This window comes from Callithrix jacchus, chromosome 10 (assembly GCF_049354715.1).
Source record: "Callithrix jacchus isolate 240 chromosome 10, calJac240_pri, whole genome shotgun sequence".
Lineage (NCBI taxonomy): Eukaryota > Metazoa > Chordata > Mammalia > Primates > Cebidae > Callithrix > Callithrix jacchus.
Genome location: NC_133511.1, coordinates 20,066,225 through 20,093,842, shown reverse-complemented (window position 1 = coordinate 20,093,842; position 27,618 = coordinate 20,066,225). Strand labels below are relative to the sequence as shown.

The following is a 27,618-nucleotide window of genomic DNA, read 5'->3' as shown; positions in this document are numbered from 1 at the left end:
ATTAATGGCAATATATCAATGCTACTTGGTACAAATTTAACTTGGAACAGGCCAAAGGGAAGTTCTTCAACGCAGTTCATATATTTCAACTCAGAATTTTTATTTCATTTATTCTCTTGTTTAATTTCTTTATTTTGAGATGGAGTTTTGCTCTAGTCACTCAGGCTGGAGTGAGCTGAGATTGTAATGGTGCAATCTCAGCTCACTGCAACCTCTGCCTCCTGAGTTCAAATTATTCTCCTGCCTCAGCCTCCCAAGTGGCTGGGATTACAGGCATACACCATCATGCCAGATAACTTTTGTATTTTCAGGAGCGACAGGGTTTCACCACGTTGGCCACGCTGGTCTCAAACTCCTGACCTCAATAATCCACCCACCTAGGCCTCCCAAAGTGCTGAGATTGCAGGCATAAGCTATTGCGCCAGGCCTCATTTACTCTTAAATGTATTATAGACTCTTCTGTTGTGATTCAGACGATCAACCAGTCACCATGTGACAGATAACTATTAAGATGTAATTCGCCAGGACATTAGTGCTCCAAACTTACCTAGATCTACAGACATTTCATCAGGAACAGAAACTTTCAGGTGCTAAAATGAAATGCAAACAAAAGGTATAACAACACTAAAGATATTTCGAGATGTCACAAGTACTTGTGTAAATTAAAGGGATACACCTTGGATACCCATTCTATAAGCATAATCTCATTCAAGCTCATGTATTCATTCATGTTTCACAGCTCTAAAACATTCTATTACTTAAACTTGAAAATAAGCCTTTTCCCCAAGGATCATGCTATAAAGGAAATGTCTACAGTCGTTTCACTAGATGATTGAATGCTTCTGTGACACATTTACCCTAATGAATATATTGACTTTGGCTTCCTAGAACCATTGGTTAATAATCAGTTATATGTCATTTAGATGAAGATAGGTAAAACCTAAATTATATGTATATTATCATATGAAAAATGTACTCACATAAAGTCATGACTTTTCTTTCCTATATTTGAGATGCTCACCCTGAAGACCATCATATTGCCAACTGTTTTCCTATAGTAAAGTCTAAGAATCCTCACAATGTCACACTCCCAGTGAAAAAATACTGAAAGTCAATGTTGACTTTTTGGAGTTTTAAATCTCCAGTAACCACCTATAGTTCTTGCTACTGAACTAAGGTGACTGTCTTAGAATTTACTTATTCCTAGCTAGGATTTTTCCCATAATACTTGCATAATAATTGCCAGATTGTTGTTTCCCATCCCCGCTCCCCCAACTCTGGAGGGGAAACCTTTATTATTTTGCATTGAGAGAAAATATCTTAACCTCTTCCTGCTTATTTTGTATTGTATACCTATTTAAGTCATGCAATTCCAGAATTTAAACAAGACCTATGAGATCTGAAGTTTTAAATTTGAAAATAAGTCACTGCTAAAAATTATAAGATCTCTTATATTCATCTGAAGAAAGGTGAAATGGATCTTAAAACTTTCTCTTTAAGTTGACAGGCAGTAGCTCAAATCAACTTTCTTAAAAGCATTTCTAGCTTAAGTGCAAAAAAGTAATAAAAGCTCATTTGTATATGACGGTGTTTATATGAAATAAATATGAGCTGTACCAGGAAAGTATAATTAGCAAATTAATCAATAAGGATTCTTTTTATATTTTAATGTTGATATATAGATCATGAGTAGCAAAATATAAAGTTTTGATTTAGCTTGGTGCCCTCTTAAGAAATGCAAAATGCAAATATACTTCAATATATTGTCATTTTTTTCAGGAAAGTTAATTATTTTAATAAAAATAACACAATATTTTAAACAGTGGGAGTATGATCAGAACCTTAATTCATTTAACACATACTTGAGTAACCCGGCTATGCCCCAGAAACTGTTCAGCATTAGGGACACCACAGTGAACAAACAGAACAAAAATATCTGGCCTAATAAAATGCATATTCAGGGTAGGAGAACAGGAATATAGTCATCCCTCAATATCCACATGGGATATTGGTTCTAGGTACCCCCATAGATACTAAAATCAGTGAACTCTCAAGTCCCTTACATAAAATGGCATTGTATTTGCATATAACCTATGCACATCTTGCTGTATACTTTAAATCTCTAGATTACTTATAATACTTAATACAATGTAAATACTATGTAAATAGCTGTTATACTACATTTTTAACAATTTGTTTCATATTTTATTGTGATACTGGTTTTTGGTTTTTTTCCTTGAATATTTTCAACCATGGTTGGTTGACTCTGTGGACGTAGAAGCTGCAGGTACAGAAGGCTGACAGTATAAACAAACTAAATAAATAAATAAATAAAAGTTCTATGGACAAAAATAACAGAAAAAATGACAGAAAGTGCAAGGGGTGAGATTTTAAGTAGCCTGTTAGGAAAGTCACTGAGTAGGTAATTGCATTTAGCAATGTGAAAGTGACAGACAATTTTGTAAAGGAATACAAAAACAAATGGGGCAGGAGCTGGAGGGAGAAGGAGAGCCAAAATGTTTGTGTGTTTGCTTTTAGACAGGGAAAATAACAATGTTTGCACACTAATGTGAATGATTATCTGTAGAAAATAAAAAACCTATGATGAAGGAGAAGGGAAAATAATTGTTAGAGTAAGGTCTTTGAGTAGTATAAGGAAATACACTGTGGGTAAACTGGGGCAGAGCTAGCCTTAGATGAAAGATGGACAATTGAGGCCAGGTGCAGTGCCTCATGCCTGTAATCCCAGCACTTTGAGAGGATGAGGCAGGCAGATTACTTGATCCCAGGAGTTCAAGACCAGCCTGGGTACCATGAAACCCCATCTCTACAAAATAAAATTACCCGGGCATGGTGGTGTGCACCTGTAGTCCCAGCTACTTGGGAGGCTAAGGCAAGAGGATCAGTTGAGCCCAGGAGGCAGGGGTTACAGTGAGGCACAATTGTGCCACTGCACTGCAGCCTGGGCAACAGAGCAAGACTTTGTCTCAAAAAGAAAAAAAAAAAAAAAAGATGGACAATCCCTCCATAGAGTAGAGTACATTGTATAGTATAATGGAGGCAATTGATTCATCTGGTAGAAGTTCTCTTCTATATACTTTAAATTTCTCAGAGAAACAAGGTTATTGACTGAGAAAAGACTAGGAAAGGAAGTGATGGAGGTTTTAGGAGAGAAAAAGTATGAAGCAGTCATCTAAGAGAACTGCAAGTGTGAAAGGACTAGAGACCTGCAGCATGCTTATCCAGGATGCATGAAGGCCTAAGTGCTATTTACCCATAACGAGACTAATCACACAACTTACTATTTAAAAATTTAAACACTTTTAATGACATAATAAAACATTATCATCATTTAGTTCAGTGTGAGCGAAATCTTTTCTACCACTTTTTAGTTAAACTTATGCCTCCAAACTTCAAAGAGGCCACCCAGAGTTCAGTTATGCACGTATTATTCCTGGAATCTTAGTATATATGTAATATCATATGTATTCCCTTTTCCATTTCCTTACTCTAATTATGCAAATACAAAAAAACACAAATATATATCTGTGTGTGTGTGTATGTGTGTGTGTGTATCCCCTAAAACCTGTGAGAATTTATATGCCAAAACTCATTTAGAAATGATTTTTTAAAAAAGTTTAGAGTAATCAATAATTGAAATATAATACAGATGTAAGAAAGCACAATAAAATCCAAAAATATGGGAGGAAAGATTGGCAGCAGGAGGCCAATAATTCCGTATACTAAGGCAAAGATTACAACATTAACTTGACAACTTACTGCTGATCGATCTAAGAAGAACTGATGAAACTCAAGGAAGATGCGACGAGTTTCCTTGGAATTGGTATGTTTATACAGGTCTGAATAGAGGTAACAGAGCTGTAGTGGAGAAAGGAATGGAAAAAACAAAATGAGGAACCATGAAAAATATAATTTGCTAGGCCATCATTGAGTAGGAATGTTTGGAACAGGTAGGTCACCATAAACAATGTAGTTATTACTACATAACCAAGTCTTTATAAATAATGTTTTAATTATCTTTCATATCTGTCTTTACATGGAGAACTGAAAGGAATCTGCCCACTCATCGCATAGAAATGAAAAGTTCTATGGCATATGATATCAACAGAAGAACTCTGAATCTGCTAAACTGTAAAATATATTACCAAGGTGGCAGGGTCAAATTGTGAAACTACATGGTGTAAGAAAACAGCCAAATGAGCCGGACGAGATTTTAGTAATTCAATGCTCTGGAAACAGCTGCACTGTCCATTGATCTAGAGGAAGAAATGATTACGCATCAGTAACTCCAACATACAAATATAAAATGTAAAGTAGGCTCAACTGAACATAGCTATCCAAATTTCACTTTGATCTCCCTATAAAAAATTCAACATTTAAAAAATTCCACTAAAACTTATTAGCAACAGAAGCTATGGAATCGCTTTCTCTGAACATTAACTATCTCTTGGGGATAGGTTAGAAGAAAGACCACTCAGGGAGAATGGAAGTTTAGGAAATGATTATCAAGGAGCTCAGATGTATACAAATCAGTATGTTAAAAAACCAGTCTAACAACATTTCTAGAAATGCAGTGGGAGGCTTTGTGCCCAATCATGAAATAGCTGTTTTTCCTTTTCTTCTGGGCTAATTGAAGAAATGATGAGAAATGAAGTTGTATGAGTTTAAGTAAGACAAATCCTAGAATATTTGCATAATCCCTACATACACTGAATACAGAAAACAATAACGTAAACTAGCATCAGAATTTTCATATTCTAAATAATTCTAAAGACCAGCATTACTCAATTATCAAACCAGACAAAGTTATTATGAAAAGAAAAACTACACACCAATATTCCTTATGAACAGAGACGTAAAAAATCTTCAGTAAAATAATGACAAATTGAAACTGACAATATGTAAGAGGGATAACACATCATGACCAACTGGGGTTCATTCCAGGAATGCAAGACTAGTTTAACATTCTAGTATCAATCAGTGTAACTTGCCATATAATAGACAATCAGAAAAATCACATAATAATCTCATTCAACAAAATTCAACATCCAGTCATGATAAAAACTCCCAGCAAACTAGGAGTATGCCTTAACCTAACAACCCTTAACCTTATAAATAACCTCTAAAAAAATATGTATAGCTAACATCATACTTAATGATGAAATTCTCCCTAAGATCAGGAATAAGGCAAGCATGTCTTGTCACTCTGATTCAACCTCATACTGAAAATCCTAGCCAGTGCAATAAAGGAAAGAGTAAGAAATAAAAGATAAACAGATTGAAAATACAGAAACAAAAATTGTAGACAACATATTTATCTATGTAGAAAACTCCAAAAGACTTATTTTTTAAAGCACCTAAAATAATAAGTGAATTTAGCAAAATCACAGGATATAGGGACAAGAATCTAGCTAATCTTATTCCTTTATACCACCAATGAACTGGGATTTGAAATTTTTTTTAAAAATAGCATTTTAAGAAATACACTAACCCCAATGAAATGAAGTACTTAAATATAAATTAATAACCCAACTCTCACTGGCTTTAAAAGCAAGGTCATTTCTGTTGGCCAAAGCTAAAATAACCAATTAAACCAAGGGGCTACTGGTTCTTAAGATTTAGCTTCAAATCCTTATGAATGTTACCTTCATCTCCAGAGAGTGTTCATTTTTGCAACAAATCAGAAAACGGAGAAAAGCAATAATTTGTTTTTTAGAAAGAAAAAAGTCATCACCTGTTCATGTTCGGTACCGAAATCATCATCTTCTGCTCCAATAATATGAGGTGCTATACGGGTTGAGGGACTTCCAACGAGTGATTGAGTATCCTAGTAACATTCAGAGAAAAGAAACAGAAAATTATCTGGTGGTCAAATTCAGAAAAAGAAGAAAGCCAACCCATCAAAAAGACATGGTTCACTTAAATGGTGAGGTTTCTTTTTGTTTATTTCCTTTGAAGCACTTTGTTTTTTCAAAGTAGGGGTTTACAAATTTTCAAGGCCATGAACCACTCTGACAGAGAAAATGATCACGAATGGTTTTTCAGGGGAAAAACCATTTCCCTTGGAAAAGTAAATATCCTTTGCTCACTGTACACCTGATTATCTGACTCTAACACTTTCTGTACACTTCTGTAACTTCATTTATTAATTCATACATACTTAGAACTTCTTAGAGAAAGAAATAAAGTTGTTTTACATAAATGGTTACAATTAAAAAATCAAAGAAAAAGTGAATGAAGACAATAGAACAAAGGAAAAATAAGAGCAGAAATGATAAGACAAAGTTAGCAGAGAGGTTAATATACCTGAGAAGCACTAATCCATTAATGATACATAATTGAAAGCTATCATGGAGCAATAGTTTTTCCTTTTTAATTTATTTTTATAAATGTATAATGCAGGGTTTCTCAACTGTGGCACTGCTGACATTTTGGACCAGAGAGTTCTTTGCTGTAAGGGCTAGCCTGAGCATTCTAAGACGTTTAGCAGCATCCCTGACCTCTATGCACCCACCAAATTCCAGTTGCAACCTCCTAGTCCTAGACAATCAAAAATGGTTCCAGACATCTGTCAAATGTCCATGGAGGCAAAATCACTCTTGGCTGAAAAATTACTGATACAATGCTCTAAAATCATCAAGTAATCTTACAAACACTGCTATAGAAACAAAGATAACAATTTTGTAAAAATAAATTGTAGATTGGCAGATAGTTCGTCATGCAATAGTTCCTCTATTTGTCAACTCACACAGTTGTTTTCAGCATGAGAAGGGCAGTACAGATGCATTAATATATAAAGTAATAAACCTCGGGTCTGGGCACAATAGCTCAGGCCTGTAATCTCAGCATTTTGGGAGGTCAAGGAGGGAGGATCACTTGAAGCCAGGAGTTTCAAACCAGCCTGGGCAAAACAAGACCCATCTCTAAAAAAAATAAAACAAAATAGCCAGGCATGGTGGCGTGTGCCTATAGTCTTAGCTACCCGGGAGGCTAAAGTGAAGTGGGAGGATCGTTTGAGCCCAAGAGTTGGAGGTTACATTTAACCTCTGTATGACAGCTTGGGCGACATAGTAAGACTGTCTTATTCATACATATACATTTATACAAATACATGTATACATGCATACATACAGGATGTGTGAAGACCGTAAGTACTAAAATCAAAGACCAAATAGGATTAGGGAAATAAACATTTTGGAAGAAATAGGAAAAGAATGAGTTTGGCTTAAATCTGACAGCAGTTTAACATGTAAGATCTGCATGGAGTTTAGCAAAGAAGGGTGGGCCTATAATGGTTTGAGAGACATTTGCATAGCAGTTATAGTTGAAGCTGTATAAACAGAGCCACAAGTTTTAAAGTGAGTGAATAATATGCATCTGTAGTTTTTCCTCCTTGTGTTGCAGCACTACATATTGAGTCTCCTAAACATAATTCTGCTTTTTAACAACTCTTATTATCTTCTTCAACCTTGAGGCTTTAATAATTCCAATAAAAAGAAATCAGGTGAAACTGGCTGGGCGCTGTGACTCACACCTGTAATCCCAGCACTTTTGGAGGCTGAGGAATGTAGATCACCTGAGGTCAGGAGTTTGAGAACAGCCTGGCCAACATGGTGAAAAACCATCTATAAAAAAAAGAAAAGAAAGAAAAAAGAAATTAAGTGAAACAACATAAATTAGTTTAGAGCAACATCAGATAATTTTGATATTATAACTGATTTGATGTCTCTGATTTTTCAATAGTCCCTAAGGTGCTGATAACAAAAACATTACAAAATGCTGTTGTATCTTTTACCACAAAACTGTAAACAAAGCTAATTAGAAAATAAAACCAAAATGCTTAAAAGCATGCAATTAAGAATATGTAAGATCCAGCAATTCTACTTCTAGATAAATACCTAAAAAAACTGAAAGCAAGGCAGCATATTCACAATAGCCAAAAGGTGGAAGCAATCTAAGTACCCACTGACAAATGAACAGATAAACAAAATGTGGTTTATATGCATGCCATGGAATATTATTTGGTCTCAAAAAGGAAAGAAATTCTGACATGCTACATGGATGAAACCTAAAGTCATATGCTAAGTGAGATAAGCCAGTCATGAAAGGATAGACACTGTATCATTCTTTTTACATGAGTATCTAAAGTAGTCAAATTCACAGAGAGAAAGTAGAATGGTGGCTGCCAAGGGCTAGGGAGAAGGGGAAAATATAGATTTAGTGTTTATTAGGTACTGAGTTTCAGCTGAAGAAAATGCAAAAGTTCTGGAGATGGTTGGCAGTGATGGTCGCACAACAATGTGAATATACTTAATGCCACTGCACATTTAAAAAGTAGTTAAGCTAGTACATTTCATATTACCACCATGGCAAATACTAAGGAACCTAGTAATATTTAATAACCATGGAATATCTCTTGACTTATTCAAATCTTTATTAGGTTTGATAAATTTAAATTTTTTTTCTCCAAAAAATAAAAGGCCAGGAGCTGTGGCTCACACCTGTAATCCCAGCACTTTGGGAGGCCGAGGCAGGTGGATCATGAGGTCAGGAGTTCAAGACCAGCCTGGCCAAGATGGTGAAAACCCATCTCTACTAAAAATACAAAAATTAGCCAGCCATGGTGGCGTGTGCCTGTAATGCCAAGTACTCAGGAGGCTGAGGCAGAAGAATCACTTGAACCCGGGAGGCAGAGGTTGCAGTGAGCTGAGATCATGCCACTGCACTCCAGCCTGGATGACAGAGTGAAACTCCATCTCGAAAATAAAAAATAAAATATGCAAACATCAGATGTGCTTATGCATACTTTCAGTATAAGGACAGTTAAAGACAGCACTACCATTGCATGAATTTCATACTCACAACGTCCTGAATTGTTTCACTTTTCTCTGGGTTTTCCTCTAGATAAATCCTCTCTTTCAGGCCACTCTTGGGACTCTAATGAAAAAACAAGATCTTCAGTTCATTTCAATAGGCACACCAAAAGAAGACAAGGAAAAAAGTATGAAAAATACTGTTCTGAGTTTCATATTTGTATTTACAACTACTAAATATCTTTCACAGAACAGCTGGTTCTGCTACTTTTTCCTTACTTTGGCAAGTCACTTATTCTCTCACCTTTTCAGTTTTATGTTGATAAACAATACAGAACCAACGAAATCATTTTACCTAATCTCCAGACCTGGAGGTTACTTTTCTACCAAATAACTGAATATATTGTATACCTCAAACTCATTATGTCAAAATCAAAGTCTCTTTCTCTTCCTTAACCCTTACCTTCTCAAACTATCCTTTCTATCCAAGAAAAGCATTTTGCCCTTCTTATGAGTACAGTTAAGCTTCTACTATTCTGTCTTCAGGTGAAACATGGATTTTAATACACTTATATGGTATGTTTGGGATGACCTAATACAGTTGCTCTTCAGTGTTTGTGGAAGATTGGATGCTCAAGTCCCTCATATAAAATGGTATGGTATTTGCATATAACCTATGCACATCCTTTATATACATTAAACCATCTCTAGACTACTTATAATACCTAATACAGTGTAAATGTTATATAAATAGTTGTTATACTATGTTGTTTAGGGGACTGAGAACCGACTGTATAAAATATAAACTATATGGCATGCAGAAAACTCACTTTGTGGAGATGAGAAACACCCCAAAGCAATGGGAGCCATTCTTTAGAGCAACTGAAAACGAGGAACCAGGGACCTAATGAATGCCAATGGGGAAGATACATTTTACCTACGCATATACCAAGATATCTTGGTGATATCACAAGATATTTCTGTTACCAAGAGAAAACAGCAGTTTCAAATGTATGACCCACCTTGGACAAATGAATGACTTCGGGTCTTGGACAAGAGATATAAAAGATAAGATCAGAATAATTCTGTCACAAAAAGCAAGGAAGCTCTCAGATATTGGAGACCATGTCAAAAGAACACAGGAGAAAATTTGAGGGGGCTCCCACCAACAACAAAAAGAGTAACTCATACTGAAATCTATGAGTTCAAAATATTACACACATAGACCCCTCTCACTTGTCACCTTTGGATTTTGTAAGAGCATCATCTCTCCTGAAAAGACTCTTCTGAAAAGAATCAAGGGAAGTATTTATCCTACATTTTCTGCATAAGCTATATTTTAGGGTAACCTACTAGCTAGTAAGGGAAATCATTTCTCATAACATAACTCTATGTAATACAGAATAATGACAAAATTATCCTTTTGAAACTCTGAATTAAACAATGGATCCAGGCATTTTGATCATGAATGGCATGTGAAAACATTTCATAAAAGCTTGAGGCTGGGCGCAGTGGCTCATGTCTGTAATCCCAGCACTCTGGGAGGCTGAGGCGGGTGGGTGGATCACGAAGTCAAGAGATTGAGACCATCCTGGCCAACATGGTGAAACCCCGTCTCTACTAAAAATACAAAAATTAGCTGGGCATGATGGCACGCACCTGTAGTCCCAGCTACTCAGGTGGCTGAGGCAGGAGAACTGCTTGAACCCGGGAGGTGGGGGTTGCAGTGAGCTGAGACTGCACCACTGCACTCCAGCCTGGTGCTGGATTACAGAGCGAGACTGTCTCAAAAAAAAAAAAAAAAAGCTTGATAGGGAATGTTATAATGAAGAAAATCATGTTGACATCACTTAAACACCTTAAATCAAGTTACAACCACAGTAAGACAACCATTCACATCCTGATGTGATATAATGAGATGTACACAATACCATCCATGAATTATTCCAAATAACAACAATCAAACCTTAATCTGATCAAGACTATAGCTTTAACTAGGAATTTTCAGAAAAATCTAGATAAAGGAACATGTCATACACCACCACAAAAATACAATTAGAAAATGAATTGTTTTACTGAACATGTGACCCAATTTCTTTAAAAACAACAAAATTGCCAAAGAAAAAAGGAAACTATTATAAATTATAGAGACTTAAAATGACTTATCGAGCAATGGCAATATGAAGGTCTTGACTGGATCCTGAATCAAATAAACTGCAAAAAGAAAAAAGGGTAAAACAATTGTGTATTTAGAAAATATTGGCCCAGAATGGTGGCTGACACCTGTAATCCCAGCACTTTGGGAGGCCAACATGGGTGGATCACCTGAAGTCAGGAGTTCAAGACCAGCCTGGTCAACATGGTGAAACCCCATCTCTACTAAGCATACAAAAATTAGCCAGGCGTGGTGGTGGGCACCTGTAATCTCAGCTACTCGGGAGGCTGAGGCAAGAGAATCACTTGAACCCAGGAGGTGGAGGTTGCAGCAAGCTGAGATGGAGCCATTGCCCTCCAGCCTGGGCAACAAGAGCAAAGCTTTGTCTCCAAAAAAAAAAGAAAATATTAATTCTTAGGGTTTAATAAGGATAATATAGCTATATTTTCAAAACATCTTCTTATCTCTTAGACATATTAATAAGCTAATGCCTTGGATTTACTTTAAAAGGATGTTTGGAGGATGTGAGGAATAGGGGATACAAACAAAACTGCTGAGGCAAGCTTCTCAGGGACCTGAGGAGGATTATGTTAGTCTCTACTTTTAAATATGTTTAAAATTTTTCCAAAATGAGTAATTTTTCAAAATACCACTCACAAACTGAAAATCAAAATGGAAGATGCTCTGAATTTTAGATCATGATTTTTTATCAAGTTGCTTCTCTTGTGAGAACTGGGTATCAGGGCATTCTTTAAAGCCTTCTCCAAGGTAAGCAAAAGCAGGAAATTTTCTCTATAACGATATCACAAACGCCACTAGGAAATTATTTCACAAAAATGAGAAGACAATGAAAAAAGTTAAAAGCGTTGATTCAAAAGACAAAATCTAAAACAGCAACTCAAAGTACTGCTAAAAACAACAACAATAACAACAGCAGCAGCAGACTGGTTCCTCCACACTACAATACAATTGAAATTAACATGGAAATTCATGAGCTAAAAGCAACACATCTTTGGCTTCAAAAAGACACTTGTAGAAATTAAACTAGGGTGTTATGTGTTCAGAAAGATAGCCTAGCATGGACTTTTTATCATTTCTCATTCAGATTTCCACAATAATCATTTATTTATTTGGTCTCAGTTTCCTCATATATAAAATGGTGACACCGCTTTTGTAAGATTGTTGTAAGTGTTAACAAAAAGTATCTGTAAAGCAATGGGTACAACCTCTGGCACAAAGAAGGTATTCAATAAATGTTAACTATTATCCATTCAGCACACATCTGTTAAAATTCCTATTAAAAGTCGCAGTTTTCTTTTCTTACAGATCCCTTTTTATTCCAAATGATTTTCCACAAATATTTTTCTGATGGTGACTCTCTTCTGCATGCAAGATAAAGCCCAAACACTTTATCCATTGATTTTGTCATTTATTCAAATACTAAGTATCAATTATATGTCAAACAGTCTTAACTGAGTGGAACGCCTATTTCTATACTCAACAATTCACTCTTCTTTTTTCCCGAGACAGAGTCTTGCTCTGTCACTAAGGCTGGAGGGCAATGGCACGATCTCAGCTCACTGCAACCTCTACTTCCCAGATTCAAGCAATTCTCCTGCATCAGCCTCCCAAGTAGCTGGAATTATAGGGATGTGCCAACACCCTCAGCTAATTTTTTTTTTTTTTGAGTCTTTCTCTGTCGTCCGGCTGGAGTGTAGTGGCAGGATCTCGGCTCACTGCAACCTCCTGCCTCAGCCTCCCAAGAAGCTGGGACTACAGGCACATGCCACCATGACCAGCTAGGTTTTGTATTTTTAGTAGAGACAGGGGTTTTATCATGTTGGCCAGGATGGTCTCGAACTCTTGACCTCGCGATCTACCCGCCTCAGCCTCCCAAAGTGCTGGGATTATAGGCGTGATCCACCGTGCCTGGCCTCAGCTAAATTTTTTTTTGTATTTTTTAGTAGACACAGGGTTTCACCATGCTGGCCAGACTGCTCTCGAACTCCTGACCTCATGATTCACCTGCCTTGGCCTCCCAAAGTGGAAGAATTGCAGGCATGAGTCACAGCACCTGGTCAACAATTCACTCTTTTATAAGGTTTTATATATATATATATATAGATATATATATACTTTTTTTTTTTTGAGATAGAGTCTCGCTCTGTTACCAGGCTGAAGTGCAGTGCCACGAACTTGGCTCACTGCAACCTCCACTTTCCAGGTTCAAGCAACTCTCCTGCCTCAGTCTCCCAAGTAGCTGGGACTACAGGCGCCCACCACCACACCCAGCTAGTTTTTGTATTTTTAGTAGAGAGAGGGTTTCACCATGTTGGCTAGGATGGTCTCGATCTCCTGACCTCATGATCGATCCGCTTTGGCATTCCAAAATGCTGAGATTAGAGGTGTGATCCACCACGCCCAACCATGAAGTTGTATTTATAAGTCAGAGATTTTATTGTAACATTCCTCTAAATACAAGATAAAATTCAAATTTCTCATTTGTATCATTTGCTCCTAATGCCTACAATTTGCTACACTTTGGAAACATAAAGTCAGACAAGATAGTCCCTGTGCTCTCAAGGAACTTCCCCATCTCATGGTAGGGACAAGCCATGAAAACAGAGAGGAGACCCAGCACTAAAACAAAAGAGTGTGAGAAGTATTCCCAAGAGCAGTATGTACTAATAGAACAAGTTGAAGCTCTTTATAATCTGGACTCATGATTTGGCTTCTAAGATAATCTCTAGCAATTTCATCTATAACCCTAATATGCCAGGTTGCCCCAAAATTTTCACTGCTCTCTCAAAACTTTATGCAAGAAACAAAAATGAAGGAGAGGAAGAAAGAGGAAGAGGAAGAGGGAGAGAGAACGGGAGTGTTCTTTATTGCCCTGGCTAGAATGCAGTCTAAAAATGGGTATTGAAAACCTCTTTTATGCCAACAGTTGTGCTTAATAATGGAGACAGGAAAAATGAGGGAAGAAAATAACAAATAAGTAGCCAACCAATATTTCATTTAAACCTGTGAGAAGGTGTGATGTGGTACTGATAAGAGTGTATATTTTGTGTATTTAAAGTGGAGAGTTCCATAAATGTTTATTAAGTTTACTTGTTCTGGATCTGAGTTCAAGTCCTGGATATCCTTGTTAATTTTCTATCTCGTCGATCTATCTAATATTGATGTTGAAGTCTCCCACTATTATTGTGTGGGAGTCTAAGTCTCTTTATAAGTCTTAAGTATCTGGGTGTAACTTTATGCATTTTCATACCTCAGTGGTTTTGTTTATATTTAGATTACTGGTATTTTGGAGCTAGGTGGAAGTAGATCACCTATTGCCTCAATAAGTTTGTAAAGTCAGTTAACTCCCTTTGGCCTCAGTTTTTTCTTTTGTAAAGTTACAGTAACAATAGTACTACTTCATAAGGCCGTTTTGGGAATTAACCAAGGAACATAAAACACTTACCACAATGTATGGGGTGTGTACCCAACAACTATTAACTATTACCATTTTTTCCTTGAGCCCAACTTGAAATTTTCCATTAAAACCTTTAGCTAACCCCATCACAAGACTCCTATCTTAAAAAAAAAAAAAACCCACAAATCCTCAGTTTGTTTTTTGCATGAAGAACTAGGTCATTGGGCCTAAGCCTCAAGAGGCAGCCTGAATGATGGCTTAGACCATAGCTTCCTTTTTAAAAAACAACAAAGCAAAACAAAAAGCCCCACAACCTTCAATAAGAGAGAAACTTCACATTATTAAATAGTACATGTGTGTATATGTAACAAAAGTCCCAAGAAATGACACCTCTTCTATACACAAAGCACTGTATTTCCTATTCTTTTTTAAAATAAATACCATCCACTAAATTGATTTCATGACCCACAATTACAGAAACACTCATTCAGACTACTTCCCTCATTACTTTTGAAGAGGGTGATCTACACTGAAGTCATTATTCCTATCATTGCATATGATTTACAAAGTATTGCTGAGTAAGCAACACTGAATTTAGCTTTTAAGTATTCATATATCTATGGTGCTACATCATATTCAGCTTAAAATGTTTTATTATCATCTTCTTAACAGATACTCATGTTCATCTGGCAGTTTCTGGGTTAATCAAGAAAGTGCTGCTACTAAACCTGGGCTATTAACTGAAGCCTATCTAAAAAAACTAAGGTTTTTCCTCTTGGTAATGGCAAAGTGCCCCATGATTCAAGACTGAGTCACTCTGACCACAAATGGAATATTAACATGCTCTTAAAGATATCAACAGTTGGTCTCTCGGTTCAGTAAGAATGCACTGGCATTATTAACTTCTCTACCCACGAACAAGATGCCTGCTGGGAAATTCCATCCCTGTAAAAGAAACAGTTGGCAATGGGTATTCAAGGAAAAAGTGAACTCTGGAATTAAAAGCTAACAGTATCCAGAATTTCTGTTTATCAAATTAGTACATTAAAAATGGGGATGGTAAAAAATGCTAAGACACCTCTAATTCACATAACTCAAAATCAATTCTAGAAAGGGGCTGTAAAGAAGAATACAGAAGAAAAAGATTTGGAACACTTAATTGCTTACATCTGCATTGTCACTACTGGGCCGAGAAGCATCTCCACTGCTACAGTCAGTCCTGCCCAGTCCATCTCCAGGATCTGTTTCTGCCTCACTGACTGTTAGGGTGTCACCTAAAGGTCTGGAGGGTGTAACTACAGCTCCATCCTAAAAGAGATTAAAGAAAAGCACACCCACACAAACACATAAAAGAAACCTTTCATTACTTGCTGCACAAAGAAACAGAGTGGTACTACAATCTACATGGAGACTGGTAAAAGTTGGACATTGTAATGTGCTCAAGAATGTTTGAAATTCTATGAGTAAAATTGGTAAGTAACTACTAATTCTAGGATTCTAAAATGGCATGACTTTAAAGACAGGCCAAGTGATGTTTTAGTAAAAAGTATATAAGTTTAAACTTCTAAATATAGCAAAAAGGTAAAATGGTTTGTTAATTTATATAATTCATATTGTCTGCCCATTAATAAAGGTTATAACCCTGCAGCTTCTTGTTAACTACCTTCCAATGCTTCAGAGTTTCAATCAATGGCCAATTCTGGGACATAATGCTATAACATAAATTATTATAAGCATTTAGATCAGATTATAAGCATTTATTTATTTATTTAATTTGAGACAGAGTCTCATTCTGTTGTCCAGACTGGAGTACAGTGGCAGGATCTTGGCTTATTGCAACCTCTGCCTCCATGGTTCAAGTGATTCTCTTGCCTCACACACCTGAGTGGCTGGGATTACAAGCACGCACCACCATCCTCAGCTAATTTTTTATTTTCAGTAGACATGGAGTTTCACCATGTTGGCCAGTCTGGTCTTGAACTCCTGACCTCAAGTAATCTGCCTGCTCAGCCTCCCAAAATGCTGGGATTATAGGCGTGAACCACCACACCCAGTCAGGTTTTAAGCATTTAGATTGCTGTTCGAACAGGGTAAGAATATTGTCTTTGCCCAGTAATAACATAAAACTGTCAATATTACTGAGGTATAACACCTCAAAATGTCACATAGCTAGTAGGATTGAAAGTAATGAAAAAAAAAAAACTGGAATTAAAAGTACATACTGCATGGTCTTGTAGAGGTCATTTAACCAGTTTAGACCCTAGGTTTCTCTACCATAATTTTTTTTAATCAGAAAGTAAGATTAAGCTAGATGATCGATCGATCTCAAAAAATTCTTTTGCGAATATGTAGCTTTCCCTTCAGACTTAACTCAGGAATAGTGATAAACAGTTTTTACCTATTTTAAATGTATAAGCAATTTATCCACTATGCTTTAAGATGAAGTATAAGGTACTTTACATATCCCAAATCTAAATATTACAGAATGTAAATCTGGTTAACATATAAATGCTGAGTTATTATTTTTCTTAAGAGACCATTAGCGCTATAGCTTATACCTACACAATAAATTCTACTGAAATCTATTTTTAAATTACAATAAAAATATACTCATTAAAAGTATGAATGTGCTTTTAAATCCTCAGACTGGGTTTGAATTCCAGTTCTATTACTTTTGAGCAATATTATATCAGACAAGTCATTTAATCTCTCTAAGTATACACACAAACTGGAGAAAAACAAACATAAGTAACCTCAGAGTCGTTAGGCAGATTAAATAAGAAAACATTCGTCCATATATTTAGCTCAATGCCTGCCGTTTTAAAATCTTATATTCCTACTTAAAAACATACCAACTGCCATTCTATTTTAAGATGGCAGAATGAACCACAAAAAATATAAATATATACATCTAAATACATTTTAGTAGTTTGTCACATTAAAGGAAAAGCACTCAATTCTTTTTTACATCATTATGGAACAAAGAAATGTGATATCATGACCAAGCAAACAATCAGACGCCCACATTTATTTTTGTTAATCATTACTTCTGTAACATTCTTAACAGGACATCCTGTTGTCCTATGCTAGAAAAATAACTTTAAAAAAGGCAACTGCAACATTCTCTGACACATTCCCAAAAGAAAATTATCCTGCAAAAAGTTGGGTAGCATTTGTAATAGTGATGCTACCTGAGCAGAGCCTGTGGCTTTGGATAACTGCTCTTGCAGCTGAGGAATGTGTTTCTTGGCCTCTTGGATCTCTTTTAGCAATCTTTGGGCAGGTGTTCGGTTGTAATCTTCCTGCAATAACTGAAAAGTTATAAAAATATTTTCAGAATTAATTACTTATGTAAAAAAGATACAGAAATCGTCCATTCTTAATCAATAAAATAGCTAATGACATTGGTTACAATACTGCTTGATTGTAAGTATGATAAACACCGACTCAACAATGCCCACTCACGTTTTTATTGAGAGCCCTACTTCTCATGTAATACCTGTAGCCGTTCCTGTTCTTTCTGTAACATTTTTCTCAGAATTTCTACTTTCTGGTTATGAACCACATTGTTTTCCTCCTAGAAAAGAAAAAGATAAAAAACAAACAACAACCAGTATAGAGAAAATGAAGCTAAAATAAATAAAGGAAATGTAACATGCAAAGTTCTGCCTCAGCACCAATTATCAATACCTATTAGGTTTTTTTCTATTTCTAGATTATAAGGACAAGCTTTTAGACATCACACTTAAAAGATAAGAAACTACAAGGAAATGTCTTTCCTTCTATTTCACTTTTACTAAACTGGGTTCAAGAGAACATTAAATATTGATATTGGAGAAATGAGGTTTTCTTAGTATAAGAATAGTTTCTTTCACTTTCCCTCATTTGGATCTTTACTATCAATCCCCATGCATAGCTCAAACGCTCAGTACCTCTTACCTGAAATATGAAGACAGCTCCCTAATTCCTCACCCATCATCCCTCCTTGTTTCACAACCCTATTTTACCAAATTAGTCTTCCGATAATCCTAGGATAATCATGTACTCTTTTCCTTTAAAAGAAAAACGTTGAATACTGCTTATCTAGTTACATGTAAATTAGCCTGGTAAATGTCATTTTTCAAAATATACAGTCAACCTACTATTTTCAAGTTCATCTCCCACTACACTCATCCTTAACAGGCACGAAACAAACAAAAATCCTGGCTAATTCTCCACAATATTTGATGCTTTTTAGCTCCTTCTATTTATTTTTCTTCTTCGATGTGCTTTCTCCCTCCTTTGATTCTTCAAAGAACTTAGTATTTTTTGCCCTCATAATGTCTACATTCTGCCTTTGTATTATAGTTACTTGTATACTCTTGATTTAATCTCAGTCAACAAAGCTTTGTTAAGTACAGTCTACATGCTAAGCAATATTTCAGGTACTGGAAACACAACAGTAAACAAAAGAAACAAAAATTCTGTCCTCTTAAAAGTACACATTCTAAGATGACTAAGAACTCCGAACATAGAATATCTTAATTATATTTTTGTGGGTGGCACATTGTTTTACATATGGCAGGTGTTTAATACTTGTTAAATCTGCTATGACAAGATTCTAACTATTCCTAATCATTATGTAATTTTTATATTAGAAAGCTGTTTTCCAGAATCTTAAATTTAATTTGCTAATCAGTCCAGTATTTAAAATTCTTAATATAAACACATCCTTATAAGACTGAGCATTTACTAAGAAATTTTCCCCTTCTTACCCCCATGAGTACAGGACTAGTGATTCTCTCCATATTCCCAGATGCTCCAGGTGAATGAGGAGATGTCATGATGGGAGACATATGTCCAATGACTGATGGCTCTACTTCAGAATCGGCAAGTGGAATCTGGGGCGACCCAGGTGGGCGTCCCTGAACAGTGAGAGCTACATAGGAACCAGCTTGGGGTGGGGAGATGGAAAAAGGAAAGGGAAGGGAAAATAACATTGTCAAGAAACTTTTTAAAGCATTTTAATACTTAATCTTGATAGTTCTAAAAGATCCAGTTATATAAGACTGTCCCATCATCTGCTAACCACGTCTCCACAGAAAAAAAATCTAATGTCATTTCTGTTTTATGACTGCTCTAAAAATCCAAAAGAACAATGCCATTTTCAGATAGCAAATTACGACTTGTAAGATCAGATATTACTTAAAAGCAAATAAAATGTATAACTCAATAACATATTTTCTTAATTTAGAGGAGAGTTAAAATCAACCATCTATTAGTGGCTATGTTTCATTAATTTCTTAAATGTAAATTTTTTAAATCTTCCAGGCTGGAGTACAGTGGCACAATGTCAGCTCACTGCAGCCTCAACTTCCTGGGTTCAAGCAATCCTCCCACCTCAGCCCCCAGAAGTAGCTGGTACTACAGGCATGTGCCACCATGCTCAGCGAATTTTTGTATTTTGTTGGCCAGGCTGGTCTTAAACTCCTGAGCTCAAATGATCCGCCCACCTTGGCCTCCCAAGGTGCTAGGATTATCGGTGTGAGACACAGTACCCCAGCCTAAATCTTCATATTTTAAGATAATACTATGTATGCAGGGTTTAGTGCATATGCTAGAATATAAAATGCAAATTTAAGTTAACTTTACAAAATGAGTATCACCAAAAAATATTCCACAAGAACAGGGAAAAACACAATCAATAAGGTAGTAAATTTTAGTAGAAAATATCTGGAGAAATTGAAAGGAATTCATTAGAGATATTACAGGAGGGAATATCCAGATAGCAAAAATCTCCATAATCAGACTCAGTAATAGACATGGCAAAACCTTTTTATTAGACATTTCAATAGAACTTTTTTTTTTTTTCCGAGCTAGCTGAGATTTTATTTTGGACCAAAAAAAAAAAAAAAAAGCATTTGAATTGTTTTGCAGATGGAGGCATGGGCAAGGGGGGGTCCCCAGGCAGTAAACTCCCCACTGGTGGGCTGAGGGCTAGGGCTGAGCGTCAGGTAGGTCTCCTGTTCCCTGCACTCCCCTGCACAGCAGCTTCCCTCCTGGGCTCTGGGGCAGCCTCAGGAGGGGCAGGCTGGGAGGGGCTGTTGCAGCTGTTCACTTGGGCAGGACGTCAGAGGACTCGGACACCAGCCTCCCATCGCGGGTCTCAATCTTCTTCACAACCACAGCCTTGGTGGAGCTGGTGTGGCTGAAGGAGCTGGAGCCCGTGACAGAGCCAAAGCCGGAGCCCAGGCCGTAGCTGAGGCCGGGGCTTGTGAGGCCCCCATAGGCAGAGCTCAGACTACCTGTATAGCCGCTGGTGGTCTTCGTGTGGATACTCATGTTCTGTATCCCAGACTCCAGCCGGCTCTCCTCGCCCTCCAGTAGCTTGTGGTAGGTAGCGGTCCCGATGTCCAGAGCCAGTTTGACATTCATCAGCTCCTGCTACTCACGCAGCTGCTTTGCCATGTCCTGCTTGGCCCACTGCAGGGCGGTCTCCAGCTCCTGCTGCTTGGCATGAGCATCCTTGAGTGCCTGCTCCCCGCGATGCTCAGCATCTGCAATGGCGGCCTCCAGGGAAGCCCTCTGGCCTTTGAGGCCCTCGATCTCAGCCTGAAGCCGGCTGATGTTCCAGTACATCTCGGAGATCTCAGTCTTCATATGCCGCAGGTCATGCCCGTGCTTCCCAGCCAGCGTCTGCAGCTCCTCATACTTGATCTGGTATACGCTCTCCGCCTCAGCCTGGCTGCAGTTGGCAATCTCCTCGTACTGCGCCTTGACCTCAGCAATGCTGCCGTCCATGTCCAGGGAGCACTGTTGTCCATGGACAGCACCACAGATGTGTCAGATATCTGGGACTGCAGCTCCTGGATCTCCTCTTCATACAGCTGCCTGAGGAAGTTGATCTCGTCAGTCAGTCCTTCCAGGCAAGACTCCAGCTCTACCTTGTTCATGTAAGCTTCATCTACATCCTTCTTGATGAGGACAAATTCATTCTCCATCTCTGTCCGCTTATTGATCTCTTCCTCATACTTGTTCTTGAAGTCCTCCACCAGCCCCTGCATGTTGCCAAGCTCCGCCTCCAGCTTCAGCTTCTCCTGGCCCAGAGTCTCCAGCTGCCGCCTCAGGTTGTTGATATAGTTCTCAAACATGATGTCCCTGTTGCTCCGAGCCGTTTTCTGCTGCTGCAGGAGGCTCCACTTGGTCTCCAGCATCTTGTTCTGCTGCTCCAGGAACTGCACCTTGTCGATGAAGGAAGCAAACTTGTTGTTGAGGGTCTTGATCTGCTCCTTCTCCTGGATACGCACGGCCTGGATGTTGGGGTCCACATCCACCTTAACGGGGTTCAGCAGGCTCTGGTTGATGTTGACAGCAGTGATGCCTCCCATGCCTATGCCACTGGCCCCAGCATAGCCTGCACCCAGGCCACCCCGGAAGCCACTGCTGCTCACTCGGGAGAAGCTCGAGGAGCTCAAGCAGGCACTGGGCCCACTCGTGAAGGAGCGGCTGCTGAAGGCCCCGGGGCCAGAGGTGAACACCTTGTAGGACTTCTGGGTCACCCTGATGGACATGGTGGAGGCAGGAGTGGAGGCAGGCGGGCTGAACCAGGGAGAGATTCCAGAAGGAGCGGAGAAATTGCTTCTTCTCAATAGAACTTCTAAATGTATTTCACACTTGTCTTCCAATTTAAACCTCCCATGGAAATCGATATCAATTATTTCACAGTGTTTTGGCATTCTAAAAACAATTTTTGCTATGTGTAGTAGTCACAAGGGTTATGATTTGGAGGAATTCTATATGTAAACACTTTCTAAGGCTTTTCAATCTTATTGCTGTCTATCAGAAAGTCATCTATTATATCTTACTTGCCTATGTACTTGCTTACAATAGCTTCCTACCTTTTCCCTTCCTTTCTTTAGCTGTTTCTAAACACTGTTCTGATTTGATAACACTTTTATTATATCCAGAATATGCATACTCTATTACATACACTCAGGCTTTAGAGAGTGTATATCCATTTTGGATATGCAGAGGTTTTTATGCTTAACTTTAAGTGTTTAGCTGTGCCCTTACTATTGGATAAGTAATCTACTGCTAGAATCCTAGGATTTAATTTTTTAAGTAAAATTTAGACAGAATGAGCAAAAAATACAACCTAGAAAACTAAAGAAATGGTTTTATACTCCTCAATAAATATCAGGCATAAACTTATTAACATAAACCATATTTATGCAGCACATAATTTATAAATTACATTCTCATTAAATAAGTAGTCAAATTTATTCAAGTATGGGGATCTAATTTTGATCACTGTACTTCTTTTAAAAAACACTAAAGTTAAGAACTCTGATCAAAGTGACCATTTGGAGCACTGGTACTGTGATGAAAAGGTTAAAAAAACTTCATAGTTGCTTAACATAGCAGCAAAAAGGCCAAAAAAAAAGTTAGTTTATTAAATTTCTTCTGAAGAAGTCTACCCACCCAACACAGAGAAATTGAATTAAATAAAACAGTAATGATTCTGCTTTACCACAAACAACGATCTCTTATTTCTAGTCAACTTTACTGTGGAATAATCTGATGCAGAAGATAATAAGTTCTTTTTTTTAATTCCTTTTTTTTAATTGCAATCAGTTTAAGCAGTCTCTCCCCTTTTTTTTCCTTTAAGAGAAACAATAACAAATACATAAGGCCCAAACCAGGCAACAACAAAGAAAAAGGAAGTTATGTTTTAGGTGGTAGACTCTCATGTGACTTTCTTTACTTCTGCTATCATTGTCATATTATTTTCCATTCAATACGTGAAGCAATTAGAAAATATGAAATCTTGGCCAGGTGGAGTGGGTCATGCCTGTAATCTCAGCACTTTGGGAGACTGAGGCAGATGAGCCCAGGAGTTCAGCCCGGAGAATATAACAAGACCATGTCTCTACCAAAAAAAAAAAAAAAAAAAAAAAGGCCGGGCGTACTGACTCATGCTTGTAATCCCAGCACTTTGGGAGGCCAAGGCGGGTAGATCACGAGGTCAAGAGATTCAGACCATCCTGGCTAACACGGTGAAATTCTGTCTCTACTAAAAATACAAAAAATTAGCAGGGAGTGGTGGCACATGCCTGTAACCCCAACTACTTGGGAGGCTAAAGCAGGAGAATCGCTTGAACCTAGGAGGCAGGGGTTGCAGTAAGCAGAGATCACGCCACTGCACTCCAGCCTGGGTGAGAGTGAGACTCTGTCTGAAAAAAAGTAATAATTAAAATAAATAAACAAACAAGGTGGGAGGATCACTTGAACCCAGGAGTTAGAGGCTGCAGTGAGCTGTAATTGTACCACTGCACTCTACAAGACCCTGACCCTAAAAAAAAGAAAACATAAAACCTCTCTTGGAAAGCAGGTAAGGTTAAAAGGTAACAATGAAATGAAACAAAAGCCCAGGTAGGGGAAGGTATAGCAGCACCTAGACTTCACCTGACCCAGATTCAGACGACCCACCCCATCACCACGACAGGGCCGTGGAAACTTCCCTTCTCCCTGTGCAAATGGGAAAACTGAGGCCCTGTGAGTGGCTGAGGCCTGGCTTGCCCATACCTCACTGCCAGCTGGAGGTGCATGAATCCACCTTTGACCCTGAAAATGATGGGAGGTTAACTGCAGACTCCCACTGCTTCAGGCCTGTTTTTCCACAGAGAACTAAGTCCAACAGGCTACTCACTGAAACCTGAAGATCACAAATTCTTAACCCTAAAGATTTCCAAGAGAAGATCGCTAGTCTCATTTCAGTTCATCAGGCCATATATCTGATTTCTCAACCTCCTTCCTTTCAGGTGACTCATGCATTTTTTTAAAATATATGTATTCAATATTACCAAGAATGACAAGAATATTATGATCAACCATATAAATGAAGTTGATAAAAGATAGTTATTAGTAAGTAAAGAGTTTTCATCTCAGATTTTCCTTCAATGCAGGTATCAGCAAACTCCAGCCAAGGGGCTAATCCAGGATCACAGACTTTTGGTAAATAAAGTTTTACTGAAACACAGCCACACCCATTCATTTACATATTGTCTATGGCCGCTTTCAACATACAATGGCAGAGTCGGTAGTAGAATATATAGTCCACACAGCCTAAATATTTACTCTTTGGCTTATTACAGGAAATTTGCTGATCCGTACTTTAAGGGTTTCAGAAAACAATTAAAAGTAAGAATAACATTCACCTACATTTGATTAGCTTCACCACCTCCAGATGATTTGAATGAGTCACCAGAGTTCCATTCACCTGTGAGAACACAGAAGCAGTGTATGTCAGATACATTCTATTGAGACAATAGATAAAATGACTTCAGGAATGATCATACATAATATGACCAATTATAACATAGGAATCAGGGATAGATTAAAACAGGTATGTATTTGATTCAGTATTCACTTTCACACCATTATTCTACAGGACATATGTGGCAACAGATGAACTTAAACATAAACCAAGGCCTTGACATACAAAACATTACAACTTATTCACCATGACAAATGACAAAACATACCATGAAACAGATTTACAAATCCTTCACAGTGAAGGGCTCATACAAATAGAAAAGATCTCTTTGCTTTTAATTACCAAGTCATCAATTTGTCAAAATTTATAATAAATCAAAAGTAATTTTAAAAAATAAGTATTTCCACAATACTCAATTTACTTTTAGTTTTTCAACCATGATCCTACTCTTTACAAAGAAAATTAATTTTCAGACTAGCTAAATGTATCCTGATTCTGAATTAAACCAAACAAATCAAGGTAAAAATATCAAATGTGGATTTAACATTAATTTTCTGATTAATTCTCTGATCCAAGTTATCTAAAATTCAAATGCATCAGTGTAAAAAACAGAAGTACAAGTATACTCATCCTGCCCCATGAAATAGTTACTGTTAGCTATGACATTTAATTTTGGAGACACTTTTCTAGAATATATACATCAAACAGACATATAAACATTACACATTACAACTGGCTTTTTCCTGGGAAAAAAAAAAACTTTTTTTGACTGTATGGTGGCTATCTTTCAGTAAAGATACATATTGACCTAATCCATTCTTTTCAAAAGCTCCAAATGAAATACAATTTATTTCTCTATCTCTCAGTTTATGCATAGTTATGTGATAAAGCCAGTATGAATTTCCTTGTACACACCTAACTTGACATTTGTACATTTATTTCCTCAGATAAGTTCCTAAAAGCAAAATTGCTTGGCACAGGTTACATATTTTCTTAAAGACTTTTGATACATATTCAGACTTTCATCCAAACAGATTTTACCTAATTTACACTCACAGCAAACTCACGAGAACAGTCATTTTATCATACACAAACTATGCTAAATGGGTATTACCTATCTCTAAATTTTCTGACAACCAAATACATTTTTCACCTATCATTTCAATTCCTACTTCTTTGTTATCAGTGAGGTTGGCCATATCCCCATTAATATGTTATGTATTTCGATCACTTTGGGAAACTGACTGATAAAATTCTTCGCCCATTTTTCTTTTAGAATATTTAGTCCTTTCTTAGTAATTTAAAAGTATCCTTTAAAATTAAGGATATCTGGTCTGTGAGACATTTCAAATATTTCTTCCAAATTATTGTTCATGGCATCCTTTCCTATGTAATAATAATTTGATTTTAAATAATCAAATTAGTCAATTATTTCAAGAACAGTTACTAACCCATTCTTTCTCTACTTATCTGAATGCAAAGTCTATTTCTAGTCTCTCTATTGTATAACACTGGTAGGTCTATATCTACAGTAGAGTCATATACATCTCTTCTCATACATACACACATATATATAACATATTTTTTTCCTTAACTATTCTTACATACTTATAAAGTTCACCCGGAAGAATAATCATATTGACATCTACCACTCCAATTCTATTTGTATAAAGGTCAAGTATCACTTATCTAAAATACTTGGTACCAGAAGTGTTCTGGATTTTTTTGAATTTTGGAATATTTACATATACATAATGATACATAATTAGGATGAGACCCAGGTTTAAATATGAAATTCATTTATGTTTCATATATGCATTATCTACATAGCCTGAACATTGCTTTATACATTTTAAATACTTTTGTGCATGAAACAAAGTTTTTTGTTTTGGTTTGGTTTTATTTACTGTTTTTTTAAGACAGAATCTCACTATATTGCCCAGGCCAAAGTGCTATGGCTATTCTCAGGTATGATCAAAGTGCACTGCAGTCTCAACTCCTGCAGTCAAGCAATCCTCCCATCTCAGCCTCCTGAGTAGCTGGTAACACGGGCTCAAGCTACTGTACCTGGTGAAACCAGCTTTTTTCACGACTCACTATATGATGTCAGGTGTGAAATTTTCCATTTATGGTGTCACATGACTCATCACATGAGGTCAGGTGTGAAATCTTCTAGTTATGGCGTCGTGTTAGTACTCAGAAAGTTTCAGAGTTGGGAGCATTTCAGATTTCAGATTAGAAATGCTCAACTTGTACTTTGATGAGAATTTCTTAATAACAGACTAATCTGGAGAGGAAATGACCTTTACAACACTGATTTACTCTCCTACTCAAGAACGTATATTCCTCCACTATTTTCGATCCTTTTATTACGCCTTTCAGTAAAGGATAATTTTAAGACAAATGAAATACGTTTTTATAGTCAACAGATCTATCATACATAATATGATGCTTTTTATAAAACTCCAAGTGAAAAAATCAGAATAGAACCAATATTTGCTCTTTTTTAATCCTACCATAAATTCCATAATAGCCTTTTCCTTACCTTGATGATTCGATCACCTGTCTGTACTCCAGCCCGCATGGCTGCTCCATCTGTATGAGAAATTAATTACTTAACATGTGATTCATTTGCATTTATTGATCATCTTCCTGACAGAGGGACAGTATAACAAAGTGGTTAAAAACATGGGCTGTAAAGTCAGACAGACTTTAAGTTCAAATCCTGTTTCTACCACTCACTAGTTGTATGACCTTGGACTGATTTTATGTTTAAACCTCAGTGTCACCTATAAAATGGGGATTTGAAAAATTGTCTACCTTAAATTACAGCACCCAACATAAAAGAAGTATTTAATATATGGTAATAGCAGTAGAAAACATTATCATTGTTGTTTTGGGAAAATAATTGGTATTTTTGAGACCACAGCTATCTCTTTAATCTGTCTTTGCCAAA

At 37.0% G+C, this 27,618-nt stretch overlaps 1 protein-coding gene and 1 pseudogene across 14 annotated transcripts in view; both read right to left on the bottom strand.

Moving 5' to 3' along the window:
- Positions 1 to 27,618, bottom strand: part of ARHGEF12 (Rho guanine nucleotide exchange factor 12) — a 152,793-nt gene that overhangs the window by 43,019 nt on the left and 82,156 nt on the right. For 4 of the 13 annotated variants that reach the window (XM_002754442.6, XM_009006988.5, XM_009006991.5 and 1 more), the window contains 11 exons: positions 27,208 to 27,257; positions 24,608 to 24,665; positions 19,162 to 19,340; positions 17,907 to 17,984; positions 17,599 to 17,718; positions 15,575 to 15,715; positions 8,884 to 8,958; positions 5,756 to 5,848; positions 4,167 to 4,277; positions 3,781 to 3,879; positions 548 to 590 (listed from right to left, as the gene is read on the bottom strand). In XM_002754442.6, the coding sequence (XP_002754488.3) occupies positions 548 to 590; positions 3,781 to 3,879; positions 4,167 to 4,277; positions 5,756 to 5,848; positions 8,884 to 8,958; positions 15,575 to 15,715; positions 17,599 to 17,718; positions 17,907 to 17,984; positions 19,162 to 19,340; positions 24,608 to 24,665; positions 27,208 to 27,257 (1,047 nt within the window). The remainder of the gene's footprint in view (positions 1 to 547; positions 591 to 3,780; positions 3,880 to 4,166; positions 4,278 to 5,755; positions 5,849 to 8,883; positions 8,959 to 15,574; positions 15,716 to 17,598; positions 17,719 to 17,906; positions 17,985 to 19,161; positions 19,341 to 24,607; positions 24,666 to 27,207; positions 27,258 to 27,618) is intronic. The other 9 variants (XM_009006989.4, XM_078339698.1, XM_078339703.1 and 6 more) reach the window with 3 other exon arrangements.
- Positions 20,245 to 22,102, bottom strand: LOC108593740 (keratin, type II cytoskeletal 8 pseudogene; annotated as a pseudogene). The gene has a single exon (XR_008475006.2). The product of XR_008475006.2 is annotated as a keratin, type II cytoskeletal 8 pseudogene (transcript).